The sequence below is a fragment of the Cibotium barometz genome, chromosome 43, assembly GCF_041138505.1.
Source record: "Cibotium barometz isolate CiBa-2024 chromosome 43, ASM4113850v1, whole genome shotgun sequence".
Lineage (NCBI taxonomy): Eukaryota > Viridiplantae > Streptophyta > Polypodiopsida > Cyatheales > Cibotiaceae > Cibotium > Cibotium barometz.
Genome location: NC_141088.1, coordinates 46,124,436 through 46,138,639, shown reverse-complemented (window position 1 = coordinate 46,138,639; position 14,204 = coordinate 46,124,436). Strand labels below are relative to the sequence as shown.

The following is a 14,204-nucleotide window of genomic DNA, read 5'->3' as shown; positions in this document are numbered from 1 at the left end:
GCCGATCAGTAATCGTCAGTTGGTGGTGAGGTTTAGGAGGCGCCTCATATTTATATGAGGGCAGGGTGCTGGTCGGCCAGCATAAGCAGTCGGCCAGCAGATAAATAATATAAAAGGAAAGGTGGCCCTTTTTGGGCTGGGTTAAATACCCTTTTTGGGTATATTTTCACACACCCCCTCTCAAACCAAAAAGGGGTCATGAGAGAAGATGAGGGAAAAAAACAGATTTGGTTGTCGAAGATGAGGATTCATGTGAGTTGAGACCGGAGTAGAGGCTTCTGGGATTGGGAGGTACTGGAAGAATGCCACAATGCAAGAGGTTTTCACATGCATGAATGCCCATTTTTGGGTTTTCATTCATACATGCACCCCAAACACAAAAAACAAATGCTATGCATAGGGAATGCAGGCTAGGAAAAAAAATGCAATGCAGTGGGTTTTCACATGAGCCGTGCCCTCATGGGGTTTTCACTGACTCATGTGCCCGATACAAAAATGATAAGAAATATGAAGGGAGAGGAAGATCCCCCTCTCAATGTGCGGAGGATGATGGTGGTGGACCGATGCCGATCCGATTGCGAAGACACTCGAGAATGGGGCGGTTTACGGACTTCGTAAGGATGTCTGCCTGGTCGTCTGCCGTGGGAATGTACTGGAGTCAGATGGTACCAAGCTCAACCTGTTCCCTGGTAAAATGAAAATGGACACCCACATGCTTGGTACGGTTAGAAAAAATAGGATTGCCAGCAAGGGCAATCGCACTCTGACTGTCAACGAAGATGATAGAGGCGGTGTCAATGGGGATGCGCATGTCAGAAAGAAGCTGACGAAGATACATAGCCTCAGTGGTGGCGTCATAGAGGGCCCGGTATTCGGCTTCTGCTGAAGAACCTGCAGCGGTGTCCTGCTTTTCGCTAGACCAAGAGAAAGGGGCAGATCCGAGGGAGAACAAATAACCACCATGAGAACGTCGGGAATCGAGATCACCAGCACAATCGGAGTCCGTGTAACCACGCAGGGTGATCCCACGACTGTAGTGAAGTCCATACAAATAGGTACCTTCTAGATAGCGAACAACCCTCATTACTGAACTCCAATGTGGCCCCTTAGAAGCATAATACTGACTTAGAATGGATGTGCAATAGGAGATATCAGGACGAGAATTTGTGAGCCAAATAAGTTTCCCAACCACTTGTCGGTAGGCTCGCTCTTTATGTGGAGGTGAGTCCACTTCCTTTGACAGTTTAATGGTGGGATCCAATGGAGTAGCCACTGGGATAGCACCATCAGGAAAGTAGAAAGTAATGAGTTGGAGACACTACTTCTGTTGAGACACGAAAATACCATCAGGATTCAGGATGTTGGATCATCACCTCCATGCCAAGGAAATATGAGAGAAGACCGAGATCAGTCATCTCAAAAGTTTGTCTCAGCTGTGCCATGATATCAACCATTTTGGCTTGATGTGAACCTGAAATAATGAGGTCATCGACATACAGTACTAGGTAGCAAACCATCCCCTGATCAATGTAGATATTGGGGTCACAGTGAGATGGTTGAAAACCTTGGCTGTGAAAAAATTTGTCGATGAGATGATACCAAGCCCGAGGTGCTTGCTTAAGCCCATAAAGAGCTTTATGTAAGCGAAAGACTTTGTCCTCAAGGCCGAGGAGCGAGAAACCCGAAGGTTGGTTAACATAGACCTCCTCTTTGAGAATGCCATTTAAAAAGGCACTCTTAACATCCATCTGATAGACTGGCCATTTGTGGTGAGCAGCCAGATTGAGTAAAAGACGGATTGTGGTCATTCGAGCAGCGGGTGCAAAGGTCTCGTCGAAATCAATGCCTTCTTTTTTGCGGAAGCCTTGCACACTATCAACTACCCAAGTGACAGGATGACCACAGGGAAGAGTTGGATGGGCCTCAATGATGGGAACAGAAGGATTGTCGGGTAACTGACAGATCTGAATGAAGGCAGAGGCTTTCCCCCACGAATGGCCTCGTTTAGGCCTTTGTTTCTTCTTCTTTCTGGAGTAGTGGCTAGAATCAACCTTAAATGTGACCTGTAGAATGAGGTGTAAGGGAAGACCAGTCAGACATCTCTTCAAGAGTGGTGAAAAAAACTGACTGGGAAGGTGGGGCTTGAGCAACCTGACTATTGGCTCGCCACTGAGAGGAACGCGGCCAAGTAGAACCATTTCCTTGTTGTTGGGTCCTTGGAGGGGAGCCTGGCAGAGTAGGTGCTAGATTACTACCCCCTCTGGATCTCCAATTTGGGGCATTGCTACCACCTTGGTTGTTTTGGCGGGTGGAGGTAGTGGGGTTGGAGGTGTTGCCTCTATTTTCCTTGGCTTTAAAAACACACTCATCATCAAACTGTCCAGGCATTTGGCAATAAGTGCAAAATCTATTCTTTTTGGGAATATTTTGCCAGTGGGGAATGGGTGTTGAGGCAGGATTTTTGGAATCAGTATTGTTGCCGGGAGGTTTGCCTTGATTTCCTAAGTTGCTGTTCCCTTTCCCTTGCTGTCCTTTTTGAGTAGAGGTGGTATTGGACACAAGGACCCCCTCTTGAGTGGAGGAAGAAGATGACTTCTTGGGATGAAATTGGTCATGCAACCGAGCGAAGCGCAAGAGTTAGCACTCACTCATATAGGTTAGGCATAGGTTCTAAACTAATGGTCTGTGTGACAAAAGTAAAGAAGCTAGGCGGCAACTTGTTTAGTAAAGTGATAACCTGATCTTCTTGGGACTTGACAGAACCAGTGGTGGCATACTCGGCGTTAAGGCGCCGATATTCAGCAACTTTGACGGTCAGGTCATCCCCTTCTTTGATAGAGAAAATTTGAATTTGATGCTCAAGATCAATGCGACGTGTACGATCATGTGCGGCATCTCTCTCTGCAAGGTGTGCCCATCTGTCAAAGACATAGGGGAATTGCTGGAGTTGAGAATGAAACTCTGGCAAAAGGCCTTGCATGAGCTCCACTATAGCAATGGCATTTCTAGCTTCCCAATGGCTGATGACTTCAAGAGGTGCTAGGGAAGGGTGGGGTTTTGGTTCAAATCCCTTTACTAGGTTCTAGGAACCTTGGGAAGTGAAAACTTGTTCCATAAGATTAGCCCAGGTTGTATAATTAGACTCATTAAAACGAGTCTTTTCTGTGAAAGCATGGACATAGAAACATGAAAGGAAGATGGTGGGGGAGTCCAGGAAGGCTGGTGTCCATATCCAGAGTGTAAGTGTTGAGGAGGGAAACCAAAAAGTCCACCAGGACCAGGCATAGGTGTGGGACCTGTCGAGGGTACTCCATAAGATGGAATAAAGTGTTGGAAGAGAATGACTCAAACACAAGAGCTTGCAGCCAAGGAAGTGCAGAGGAGATAGAGAAGAGTGAGAGAGAGAGAGAACTCACACAATGCTCAAGAATATCTTGATGTCTTGATGAGGCTCAAGGGAGACCTCGTATTTATAGTGATACAAGGGTAAAGTTAGGGTTAGGTCTAATATGGGCGGGCACCCAACTTATGGGGCGCCCGACGGACCAAATACAAAGAATGCCGTTACAAGGCCCAAATGGGGGCCAAATGTACAAGTAAATATATGGCCGCGAAGCTCTCGAAAAGAGCTACGTGATGATCAAGGTCCGGAGGCGAAACTGGGACTTTATACCCAACAACCTCCCACTTAAAGGGCCAGTGAAGCTCCTCTAAGTGAAGCTATGTAACTCCCACCCGCTGTAGACACATATCAAGCTGTGCTTTTGGCAAATTTTTGGTGAGAGCATCTGCAGGGTTCTCATGAGTGCCAATCTTGACCAAACTGACCAAACCATCATCTAGCACCTGTCTGATGAAGTGGTACCGTACATCAATGTGTTTGGTACGAGCATGAAACATGGCATTCTTAGCCAGGTATATGGCACTCTAGCTATCACAACCAAGGACCGGAGCCCTCTCTGGCAATCCAAACTCTGTGACAAGGCGTGCTAACCAAATGGCCTCCTTAGAAGCCTCTGTGACGGAGATGTACTCGGCCTCAGTAGTAGAAAGTGCTACTATCCTCTGGAGTCTAGAGCACCAAGAAACAGCACCACCTGCAAGAGTATAGATGTACCCACTAGTAGACTTGCGGGTATCAGAATCACCTGCCATGTCTGAATCACAATAACCCTGCACCTCAAGTGGACCTTTACCATACATAAGGCATTTCTTCTGTGTCCCCTTCAAGTACCTCAAAATAGACTTTATAGCATCCCAATGTGCTTTGCCCGGGTTGGACATAAAACGACTGACTACTCCCACTGAATGAGCAATGTCTGGCCGTGTAGCAACCATAGCATACATAAGAGATCCACAAGCAGAAGCATAAGGGATCCCACGCATAGTACTGGCTGCATCATCATCTTTTGGGCAATCATCCTTGGATAGTTTAACATAGGGCTGCAATGGAGCACCCAAAGGCTTAGAATCAGCCATGTTAAATCTATCAAGGACTTTCTGGATATACTTCTCCTGCGAGAGGAAAAGCAACTTCTGTGCTCTGTCCCGTCTAATCCGAAGACCCAAAATATGTTCAGCTGAACCCAAGTCCTTCATAGCAAAAGCTGACTTCAGCTGGTCCTTAAGAGCTTCCAAAACGCTCTTATTCTTCCCGGCAAGAAGCATGTCATCAACATACAGCACAAGTATCACTGGGCTGCCATCTGCATCAGTTTTAGTATACAAGCAATGATCTGCATGGCTACGATTAAACTTTTGGTTAAGCATGAAAGCATCAAACTTTTTGTACCACTGCCTCAAAGCTTGTTTCAGCCCATAGAGACTACGCTTCAGCTTACAAACCAGATGTTCTTTGCCAGGAATGACAAAGCCTTCAGGCTGCTTCATATACAGCTCTTCATCTAAATCACCATGTAAGAAAGCTGTCTTTACATCCATCTGATACAGTTCTAAATCCAAAACAGCAGTGAGAGCAAACAAAACACGAAGGGTGGTCATTTTGACCACAGGAGAGAAGACCTCCTGAAAATCAATCCCTTCCTTCTGAGCATAGCCCTTAGCAACAAGGCGGGCTTTATACTTAGGCTGGCCGTCAACTGTCTTGACTTTGTACACCCACTTGTTAGGAATAGCCTTCCTTCCTTTGGGCAACTCAACAGTCCCAAGTGTCATTTGCATGTAGAGACTTAATCTCCTCCTGCATAGCATGCTCCCACTTGTTTCGGAGTTCACAAGACTTAGCCTCTTTGAAAGTAAGAGGCTCACCCTCATCTGTAAGCAAAACATGTTGCAAAGAGGGATCAAAACGCTGAGGTTCCCTCCGAAAACGAGTAGACCTCCGTACCCAATGATCATTGGCTGGTTGGGGGTCAATATCGGGAGGAATCATAATTTCAGCATCAAAAGGCTGCGGGTTTTCACGAACAGCCTGATTTTCAGCATATAGGGGTTGCTGCCCTACACCTCCAGGAGCATGAAGCGACTGTCCAACCTCTTCTGGCTCAAATATCACGGACTCATTATGTTCAGCCCTTTGTGAAGCATCCTGGGGCTCATTTTCAGCATCAATGGGTGGCTGCCCTTGCTGAAATTTGACCTTTTTCTGATCACCATGAGAGGCACAAACATTACGGAGCAGCTTTGCCTCATAAAATACAACATCCCGGCTGCGAACCACTTTGTTGGTTGATGGCAACCACACACGGTAGCCCATCTCACCTTCATCACCGTAGCCAACGAAGGTGCCCTTCTCGGACTTAGCATCAAGCTTGTTCCGGTCTTCCTTGCGGATATGCACATATGCATCACAACCAAAGATGCGTAAGTGGTCATATGAGGACGGTTTGCCAGACCAAACCTCCTCAGGGATTCCACCTTTCAAAGCTGTGTGTGGACATGAACTGCAGTTTTCAAGGCTTCTCCCCAAAAATCTTGAGAGAGATTAGCTGTGGACAGCATGCATCGAATTCTTTCACACAGTGTACGATTATACCTTTCAGCCACACCATTTGAAGAGGGGCTATAAGGGGGTGTAAGTTCCCTCTTAATGCCATTATCATCACAAAATTTCTGAAATTTAGTACTAACAAACTCACCCCCATTGTCAGTGCGTAAGCATTTAATCTTCACTCCGGTTTGAGTATGAACAAATGCATAAAACTTTTGAAATGCAGCAAAAGCATCATCCTTAGATTTCAACAAAGTGATCCATACTTTTCGTGAGTGATCATCCACAAAAGACACAAAGTACTTTGAACCACCTTTAGATTTAATGGGCATGCTGCATACGTCAGAGTGGACCAAGTCCAACTTTTCAGCCGTGCGAGAGGCACGAAAGGAGTAAGAACTCCTATTTTGTTTCCCATACAAGCAATCATTACAAAAATCAAGCTTGCTTCCTTTTGCATCAAACTTGTTCAAGGAGGACAAAATGGAGAGACCCTTTTGGCTCATGTGGCCAAGTCTCTTATGCCAAAGCTCCATGTGGGAGCGTACCTCTGCAAAAGCAATAAACTTACCAGACAAAGCCTGACCATGAAGGCTATATAATGTTCCTTTCTTGCATCCTTTTGTAATCAGCCTTGTGCCTTTGGTCAATTTCCATGTGCCATTTCCAAATATGGCCGTGTATCCCAAGGCATCAAGCTGGCCCACAGACAAGAGACTGGTTTTCAAACCAGGCACATACCTCACATTTGGCAGCACAAACTCACTACCATCCTGCAAAGTCAAATTCACGGTGCCCATGCCTTCAATATTGCAAGCATGATCATTCCCCAAGAACACCTTTCCTCGGGAGCCTGCAGTGAAAGTTGCAAAACACTCCTTGATAGGAGTTACATGAAAAGAGGCACCCGTGTCAATAATCCAAGTCTGTGAAAGCACATCAGATTCATACATCAAGGCATGAATAACATCTGGTTCTGAGACATGCAAGTTATGAACATCAAGAGCATTAGCAGAAAAAACACATAGCACATCATCTGAGTCAGACAGTTCCTCTATGACAACACCAGAGGCCACATTGGCCTTGCTCTTGTCCTTTTCGAACTCTTTTGCTTTGCTGGAATTACTCTCTTTTTCCTTCTTTTTGTCATTTGAATGACTGGATTTCTTCTTCCGGTCTTGCTCCATCTTGTAAAACTTGCAATCTGGCTTCTTGTGGCCTTTACGACCACACTGGTAGCATGTAACATCAAACTGCTGGCCCTTGCTCTTGCTTCTACCCTTTGAATTGGTAGTAGTATTTCCCCGCTTGGTCGTCCTCCCTCGTGAGACATTTGCAGAACCGCTAGTCTCTGAGGTCTTCCTCCGGATATCTTCATTGAGAATAGCACCCCTGACTCCATCAAAAGTTAGGTTGGGATTTGTCCCAAGTGACACCACAAGTGTCTCCCAAGAGTCAGGCAAAGTAGTGAGCAAAAAAATAGCTTTCAACTTATCATCAAAAGCAGGCAATCCAGAATCCTGCATCTGATTAAGCACCCCTGTGAAAGCAGTAATATGCTCTACTGCATTCTTAGAATCATCAAGTTGCATATTCATGAGTTTCCTGATGAGATGTACCTGGTTCACTGGCGTGGTGATCTCATAGGTGCTTCTCAGCTTCTCCCAGACGGCATAGGCTGTTGTCAGCCCTTTGAGGTCAACAAGAACCTCATCAGCAACAGCCATCTGGAGATAGGCAACGGCCTTTCTGTTCAGGACTCCCCATTCATCATCTGTCATAGCAGCGGGTTTGAACTGCTCAAGTGCAGTATCACATTCCCGCAGATAGAGGATATTCTGAATCCTCACCTTCCAAAGATCAAACCCAGTGCCTGCAAACTTCTTAATCTCTAGTAGACCCTTAAGATCACTTGTAGACGCCATGACTTATCAAACTGACACTTCAGAAAGTAAGCAATAGCAAGATGTTATGTACCAGATACGGGTTGACAGTAGGATGCTCGTAGATTGATGAAACAACTTCAAGTGAAGAAGACGGCGGAAGAGAATCACCGGATGTCAATGTAAACCCGAGGGGCAGCCGGAGATACTGCAAAAGAGGACCGGGGCAGCTCTATTTTTGATGCTGAAGTAAATCCGGGGGAGTATGATGCTGTCTTTGGGGCTGCTCGTAGTTCCTGGCTGCTGGAGGCAGCGTTGGCTGCTGCTAGTGGCCGTGGGGCTGCTGGCTGCAGCCCGGGCTGCTTGCTGGTGGCCGTGGGGCTGCTGGCTGCAGCCCTAGATTCTGCTGGTGGCCGTGGGGCTGCTGGCAGCAGCGTTGGCTGCTGCTGATGGCAGCCGTACAGGAGGCAGCCGTATAGCAGGAGAAAAAAAAAAGCAAACGCTGATTGCAGCAGCACAGCAGCAGAAACGCAGCAAAGGGGGCAGCAGGGTAGAGGAAAACGCAGCAAAAGGGCAGCGTAGAGTGGAGCAGAAAACGCAGGAGAGGGGAAGAGCAAGAAAAACGCAAAACAGGCTCCTGCGTTAAAAAAAAACAGAGCAGCACTCTAAAAGAAAAAAAAAACGCACCAGATTGATGATAGAAGGGAGGTGTTTGACGCGAAAAACGCAGACAATCCCGTAGTCAAGTGGTGGAAGACACCTCTAACTCCATAGCTTCTGCATACAGCTTCCCTCCATAGCTCTAATACCAGTTGTTGGAAGAGAATGACTCAAACACAAGAGCTTGCAGCCAAGGAAGTGCAGAGGAGATAGAGAAGAGTGAGAGAGAGAGAGAACTCACACAATGCTCAAGAATATCTTGATGTCTTGATGAGGCTCAAGGGAGACCTCGTATTTATAGTGTTACAAGGGTAAAGTTAGGGTTAGGTCTAATATGGGCGGGCGCCCAACTTATGGGGCGCCCGGCGGACCAAATACAAAGAATGCCGTTACAAGGCCCAAATGGGGGCCAAATGTACAAGTAAATATATGGCCACGAAGCTCTCGAAAAGAGCTACGTGATGATCAAGGTCCGGAGGCAAAACTGGGACTTTATACCCAACATAAAGTTTTGGGTACTCAGCATAGGTGGAATACCTGGTTAAGGGACAAACCCTAGAGAGGGCACATAATTGGGAAAAACACCAGTGCCAGAGATGGGTTGGTAAACCACCTGATACCTCGAAATGCTGGGTGGTACTGCAGTGCCAGAGGACATAGTGTTGAAAGATAACTAGGATGGGTAGAACCCATACGCAAGACCCAAAGGAGATGCAGGCAGTGATGACTGCATGCAAACACTAGTAGGAAGAGATATGGGTTGGGAGGTAGGGTTTTGTGTGTGAATTTGGACACTATTCCATTACACATTAGGAGTAGGAACAGAGAGTGAACCAGAGGAGAAAACAGTGTTACCTCCTTGCACCATAAGTCAACTGTCGGAGAGTGAATTATACTCCTAGACCCACCTCTGTTTGGTTTCACAAAATGCCAGGGATCAAGGGTACCGTTTGTTGAACCTGTGCTACAGAAGAAGATACCCAAGTAGAGTTAGGAACATACGTACTAAAAGGCACATACGAACCTGACGTGGTCACCGACAGGGATGATGATGGATCTCCGAACGACCGAGGAGGTACGTGTCCTTCCTGAGAAAAAGTCCCATACCGAAGTCCAATTTGTAATACCAGGGTCCAATACTGGCACACTGGCTATGGGCATGTATCCTCCTCTGGAAGTAACGGCTGATGAGCTTGGAGAAGAAAAACCATATGCCAAGGGTGTAGCGGGTGAGTGGGTAAAAATAGGCTGGTCGTCTCCCAATGAAAGACCTCGAACAGGGCTCTCCAGTGAATGAGTCGTCCCATCCTCCGTGTGATCTATATCAAAATAAGGAGAGTCAATATCTGGTATGAAAGGCTGATCCTCCAGAATCGAGGATAGACGATCCATGCTGTGTACTCTCGAGGTCTTCAATCCTTTTGCTCACGATTGCTCTGATACCATGTGAGGGCAAAAGAGACCAAAAGACCAAATATACGAAAGATCAGAGCAAATCACACAGCATGCAATGGTGATATGTATATAAAAGATGAAGTCCAGTACAAGAGCTCTATGTGAGACGAGAAGGCTGCTGTCCCAAAAATGCAGATGACAATCCCGAAGTAAGCCTGATGTGAGCGCCGATATATGCCTAATGTAGGGTTGAGAAGTAAGCACTGATGTATCCCTGATGTAGGGCTGAGATGTAAGCGCTGATGTAAGCGCTTATGTCCTGATGGCTGCTGATGAAAAACGCAGAAGTGAGCAGTGGTGAAAAACGCAGATATATGCACCATGGACCAGCAGCAACAACTTGTGATAAAACGCAGAAGAAACACTGCAGATGAACACGTTCAGATCAGCACCAGCAGGGAAGGGTTCCACCCGTTTGTAGGCGGCCTGTTCCAACACCAGCAGCCAGTACAGAAGCACGCTGAAGTAGTGTCCTGAAGTGGGCGATCAATCCGGCAGGAGGAGGGTAAAACGCTGATGAGCAGTGGACGCCCAGCCGATCAATAATCGTCAGTTGGTGGTGAGGTTTAGGAGGCGCCTCATATTTATATGAGGGCAGGGTGCTGGTCGGCCAGCATGAGCAGTCGGCCAGCAGATAAATAATATAAAAGAAAAGGTGGCCCTTTTTGGGCTGGGTTAAATACCCTTTTTGGGTATATTTTCACACAAAGGGCGCCTTATATATGAGCACTATATGCTGGTTGGATTTATCATCATGCTGTCGACCTGCTTTATATGCTCATGACTTGCTGAAATTAGCATTTAATGCTGCGTTTTTTTGCCATCGCTTCACACATGTGGTGGGGTCTATTGTATGCTGGTCGACAGGCCTTATGCTGGCCAACCAGGCAATCGGCTGGCCCCCACCTAATCCATGCTCTAATGCTGACTTGGCTGCCTACAAACCCTAAGTGCACAAACCTAGACTTCACTTGGCTGTGGGAAACCCTAATGCACATAAGCAGCAGGTGCTATGGACGTAAGAGAGCTTTTAAGTCTTCCCTCATAGGAAGTATTTGCTTCAAGTTTGAGCACCTATTGTGCAATGGTGTCTGTTTGCCTGTGAAGCACCTACCATTCGATTTGGGCATGCCCACAAACAGCAATACATAACCAGCCCTTGTCCACCAAAGTTCAACAGCCACGTTCCTAAGATATCCTCACCATAACTTACTTGCAATTTGGAGCCTTAGGTCTCAGCCAGCAGTGAGTGCAGAATAAATCGAATCTGCTTGATTAGACTTCCTTTAAAAAAGAAAATAAAAAGAAACATCAGGGCTGGATGGCAAACTATGGCATCGCACTCCATGTTGGCAGAGAAAGCAGGTGCAGATTCCGTGTGCAAAGACTCTGTTTGGACATGTCTTTACACAAAGCCAACATGCTGAGTTTCTATCAACACTTGAAGGTATTTGCAACAATGAAGCCTAGCACTTCAGAGCAAGGCCCAAACAACAATATCCTTGTTGATAGTTCAACTAATACAGCTAGCATATTTAGCTCATATTACTTAACAATAACTATAAATAAGCAATGGAGCCAAGTCAAAAATAAACAATGAAAACAAATAAGTTAAAAGAGAAGGACATTGCATTCAAAGCCCTTGATCATCCTGCTAGGACAAATATGGTGGACTTAATTCAGTTTAGTAACCGCCAGAAACCAGAAAGTAACTAAATTTTTACATTAGTCAAATGGTCCTGCAGTCTTTTAAGTGTATAAAAGGACATCATAAAACGCATTTGACTTCTTTGTTAGTGTTGTCTTCCCTGTCAATAAACTATTCTATAACCCCAAGCAAGAGTATGGAGTCTGCACCTCCTTCCAGTCTGGAATGCCACCAGCTGGAACCCATGCAGGATGATCATACTTGCAATTAGCTCCAAAGCTACAAGTTCTTGTCCTCATATAAAATACACAGTCCTTTTCTTGTGGTCTTTGAGGATAAAAAGGAAACGTCTGAGCCATCTCGAATCTAGCTCGCTTGGATAAAATATCCCCAGGATAAAAGACTTCACATATAATAATAAGTAGTCCATAAGAAAAAAATCATTTTATTTAAACCACAAATAAAGAATCGGAGTAAGGATAAGTATGGATACACAAATCAGTATGCCATTAAGTAGGAGTAAGAGTAGAAAGCACAATAAGGAGAGTATATATTTTATACAATACCGCGAGGTTAATTACCGACGTAGCATGACCATCATATATGGAAAGAGGCCAACATATATTGTAATATCGTCATACGCAGTATCCAGCAAGTCCGAGTGATTACATATGTACCAATGCAGCAGCAGCAGACAAAAATGTGTGTCAGGTATTTTCCGTATAGTGCACTCTCTTAAACTACTGTAATGCTTACCATAGGATGATATTTTTTAAAGAAAAAGAAGGCAACACAACAGCTTCTCTAGGTTAGCAAACTTCTTAATCTCTAACATATAGATATCTAGATGCATAATTGAATGGACTTAGCGAGACAGCAGTCTATCCATACTCAAAAAACACAAATTTTATGTAAAAATGCAGGTAGGGGCAGAGGTATGCCCCAACTACACCAAAATGCATCCCTTCTCTTCAAATCAGAAAACGGGGCAGGAGCCTGACCATAACAAAGTTAGTGTTGAACACGTGCTTCAAAGGCTTAGACAAGATGCGTCCGGGCCGCTAGGTTTGAGCCACTACGACCGTGCATTTTCGTTGTGATAGCACCTACCCACGTTTTTGTGACAAGTACATTTCAGTTCTTCCGCAGCACATCACAAGGCACAACATCTTGGCAAAATACTTATACTACCGAGAGCATTTCAACACAGAACCACCGATAGCAGTCCCACATTAGATATTGCTGGGCATTCTGTCTGCTTCAACACTGTTTGCAGCCTAAATCTAGGGTTACGAAGACAGACAGAACATTATTGCTTTAGCATTTTCCAGAACCCTAGGGTTAAGGTTACCGGCAGAAACCAGAGAGAGAAGAAAGCGAATTTAAGGTTAAAGACAGGGAGCATACCTTCGTCTCCAGGACGCTTGAGCGAGGGATAGAGCGGCTCCAGCTGCTGCCAAGAAGCGCCGGAGGGAGCGGCGGGGTTGCTGGTGAGGTAGGAAGTGGAGGAGGAGCCAAAGAGGGGGTCGTAGGCGTAGGAGGAGCGGAACGGGGCGTCGAGGCGCGTGGAGGCCGCCACATCGGAGGTGTATGAAGCAGCAGAAGAAGAGGCGGTGCCACCGTAGCTGCCGTTCAGCCCTCCGCCGGTCGCCAGCGTCGAAAGGCCCGTGTAGCTCGGAAGACCCGAGCTTTTCTGGTATAGAGACGACATTGCTCCTGCTGCTGTTTGCAAAGCTTTGGGAAGGGAGAGAGACGCAGTGCCTACTACTAACTGTTGCGACCACACGCTAGAGTTTGTAAAAGGGTTCAGTGACTTTCTTAATCTTTTACTCAATGAGGAAAGTCAAGGCTTAATGCTTGTTTTGCTCCTCTTTAGTCTTGAAAAGTCCTCATGGACTTCTTAAGCTTTAAAACATAAACTTTACCAATGCTCTTTGAACTCTCCCACCTCTCAAGCCACCATCACCTTTGGTGCCCTTTGAGCTCTCCCGCCCCAACTCTCCAACTTATACAGTTGTCATCCCCACCAGTGCTCTCTAATCTTTCCAACTCTCCGACTTCTCTAGCGGTCGAGCCCACCAATGGCAGTATCGTGTTTCACCAGAGGACATGTAACACTCATGGCACACACACCACTCTCCCTTTCCCAAGGTGAGCGGAGATCTTTTTTTTAGCATAATCTCCCCCTCGTCTATGGATTCTAGACCTGGAGCAGATCATTATTATAATATATTTTATTGTGAGTGGTGGATTTCAAGGTAGCCCATTTTATCCTTTGCAAATGAAACTTGCCCGTCTAATCTTTCTTAGTTTTTTTGGGGGAAGCATGTTCTAGAGCATTATACTTTGATTATAGACCTTTTACACATGGTGTGATTTATTGTAGTGAATTGTTTCCTAATCATGTTCATAATTTCTTAAGAGGTGACATAAGTGACGAGGTGAAAGGCTCATCAATAATCTAGAAACAATGTTTACAATAGAGAGAACTAATTAACCTTTCAATTGATCCTTTAATGTTGATAAAGATATAGCTACATAAATCTTAAAGGCACTCAAAGGGTAAAAGATCTCCTTGTGGTTCTTTGTTTTTACAAGTGATGGAATA

General features: G+C 45.6%; 1 protein-coding gene across 2 annotated transcripts in view; it reads right to left on the bottom strand.

Annotated features, from left to right (window-relative positions):
• The window catches only part of LOC147613973 (zinc finger CCCH domain-containing protein 37-like), an 86,021-nt gene extending 72,625 nt beyond the window's left edge, over nucleotides 1-13,396 (bottom strand). Inside the window, exons 1-2 of one of the 2 annotated variants that reach the window (XM_086781963.1) lie at nucleotides 13,004-13,396; nucleotides 11,806-11,999 (exon numbers count right to left, since the gene is read on the bottom strand). In XM_086781963.1, the coding sequence (XP_086638089.1) occupies nucleotides 11,806-11,999; nucleotides 13,004-13,307 (498 nt within the window). In that variant the 5' untranslated portion in view covers nucleotides 13,308-13,396. The remainder of the gene's footprint in view (nucleotides 1-11,805; nucleotides 12,000-13,003) is intronic. The other variant, XM_086781964.1, reaches the window with a different exon arrangement.
• Between the last annotated feature and the right edge of the window lie 808 nt (nucleotides 13,397-14,204).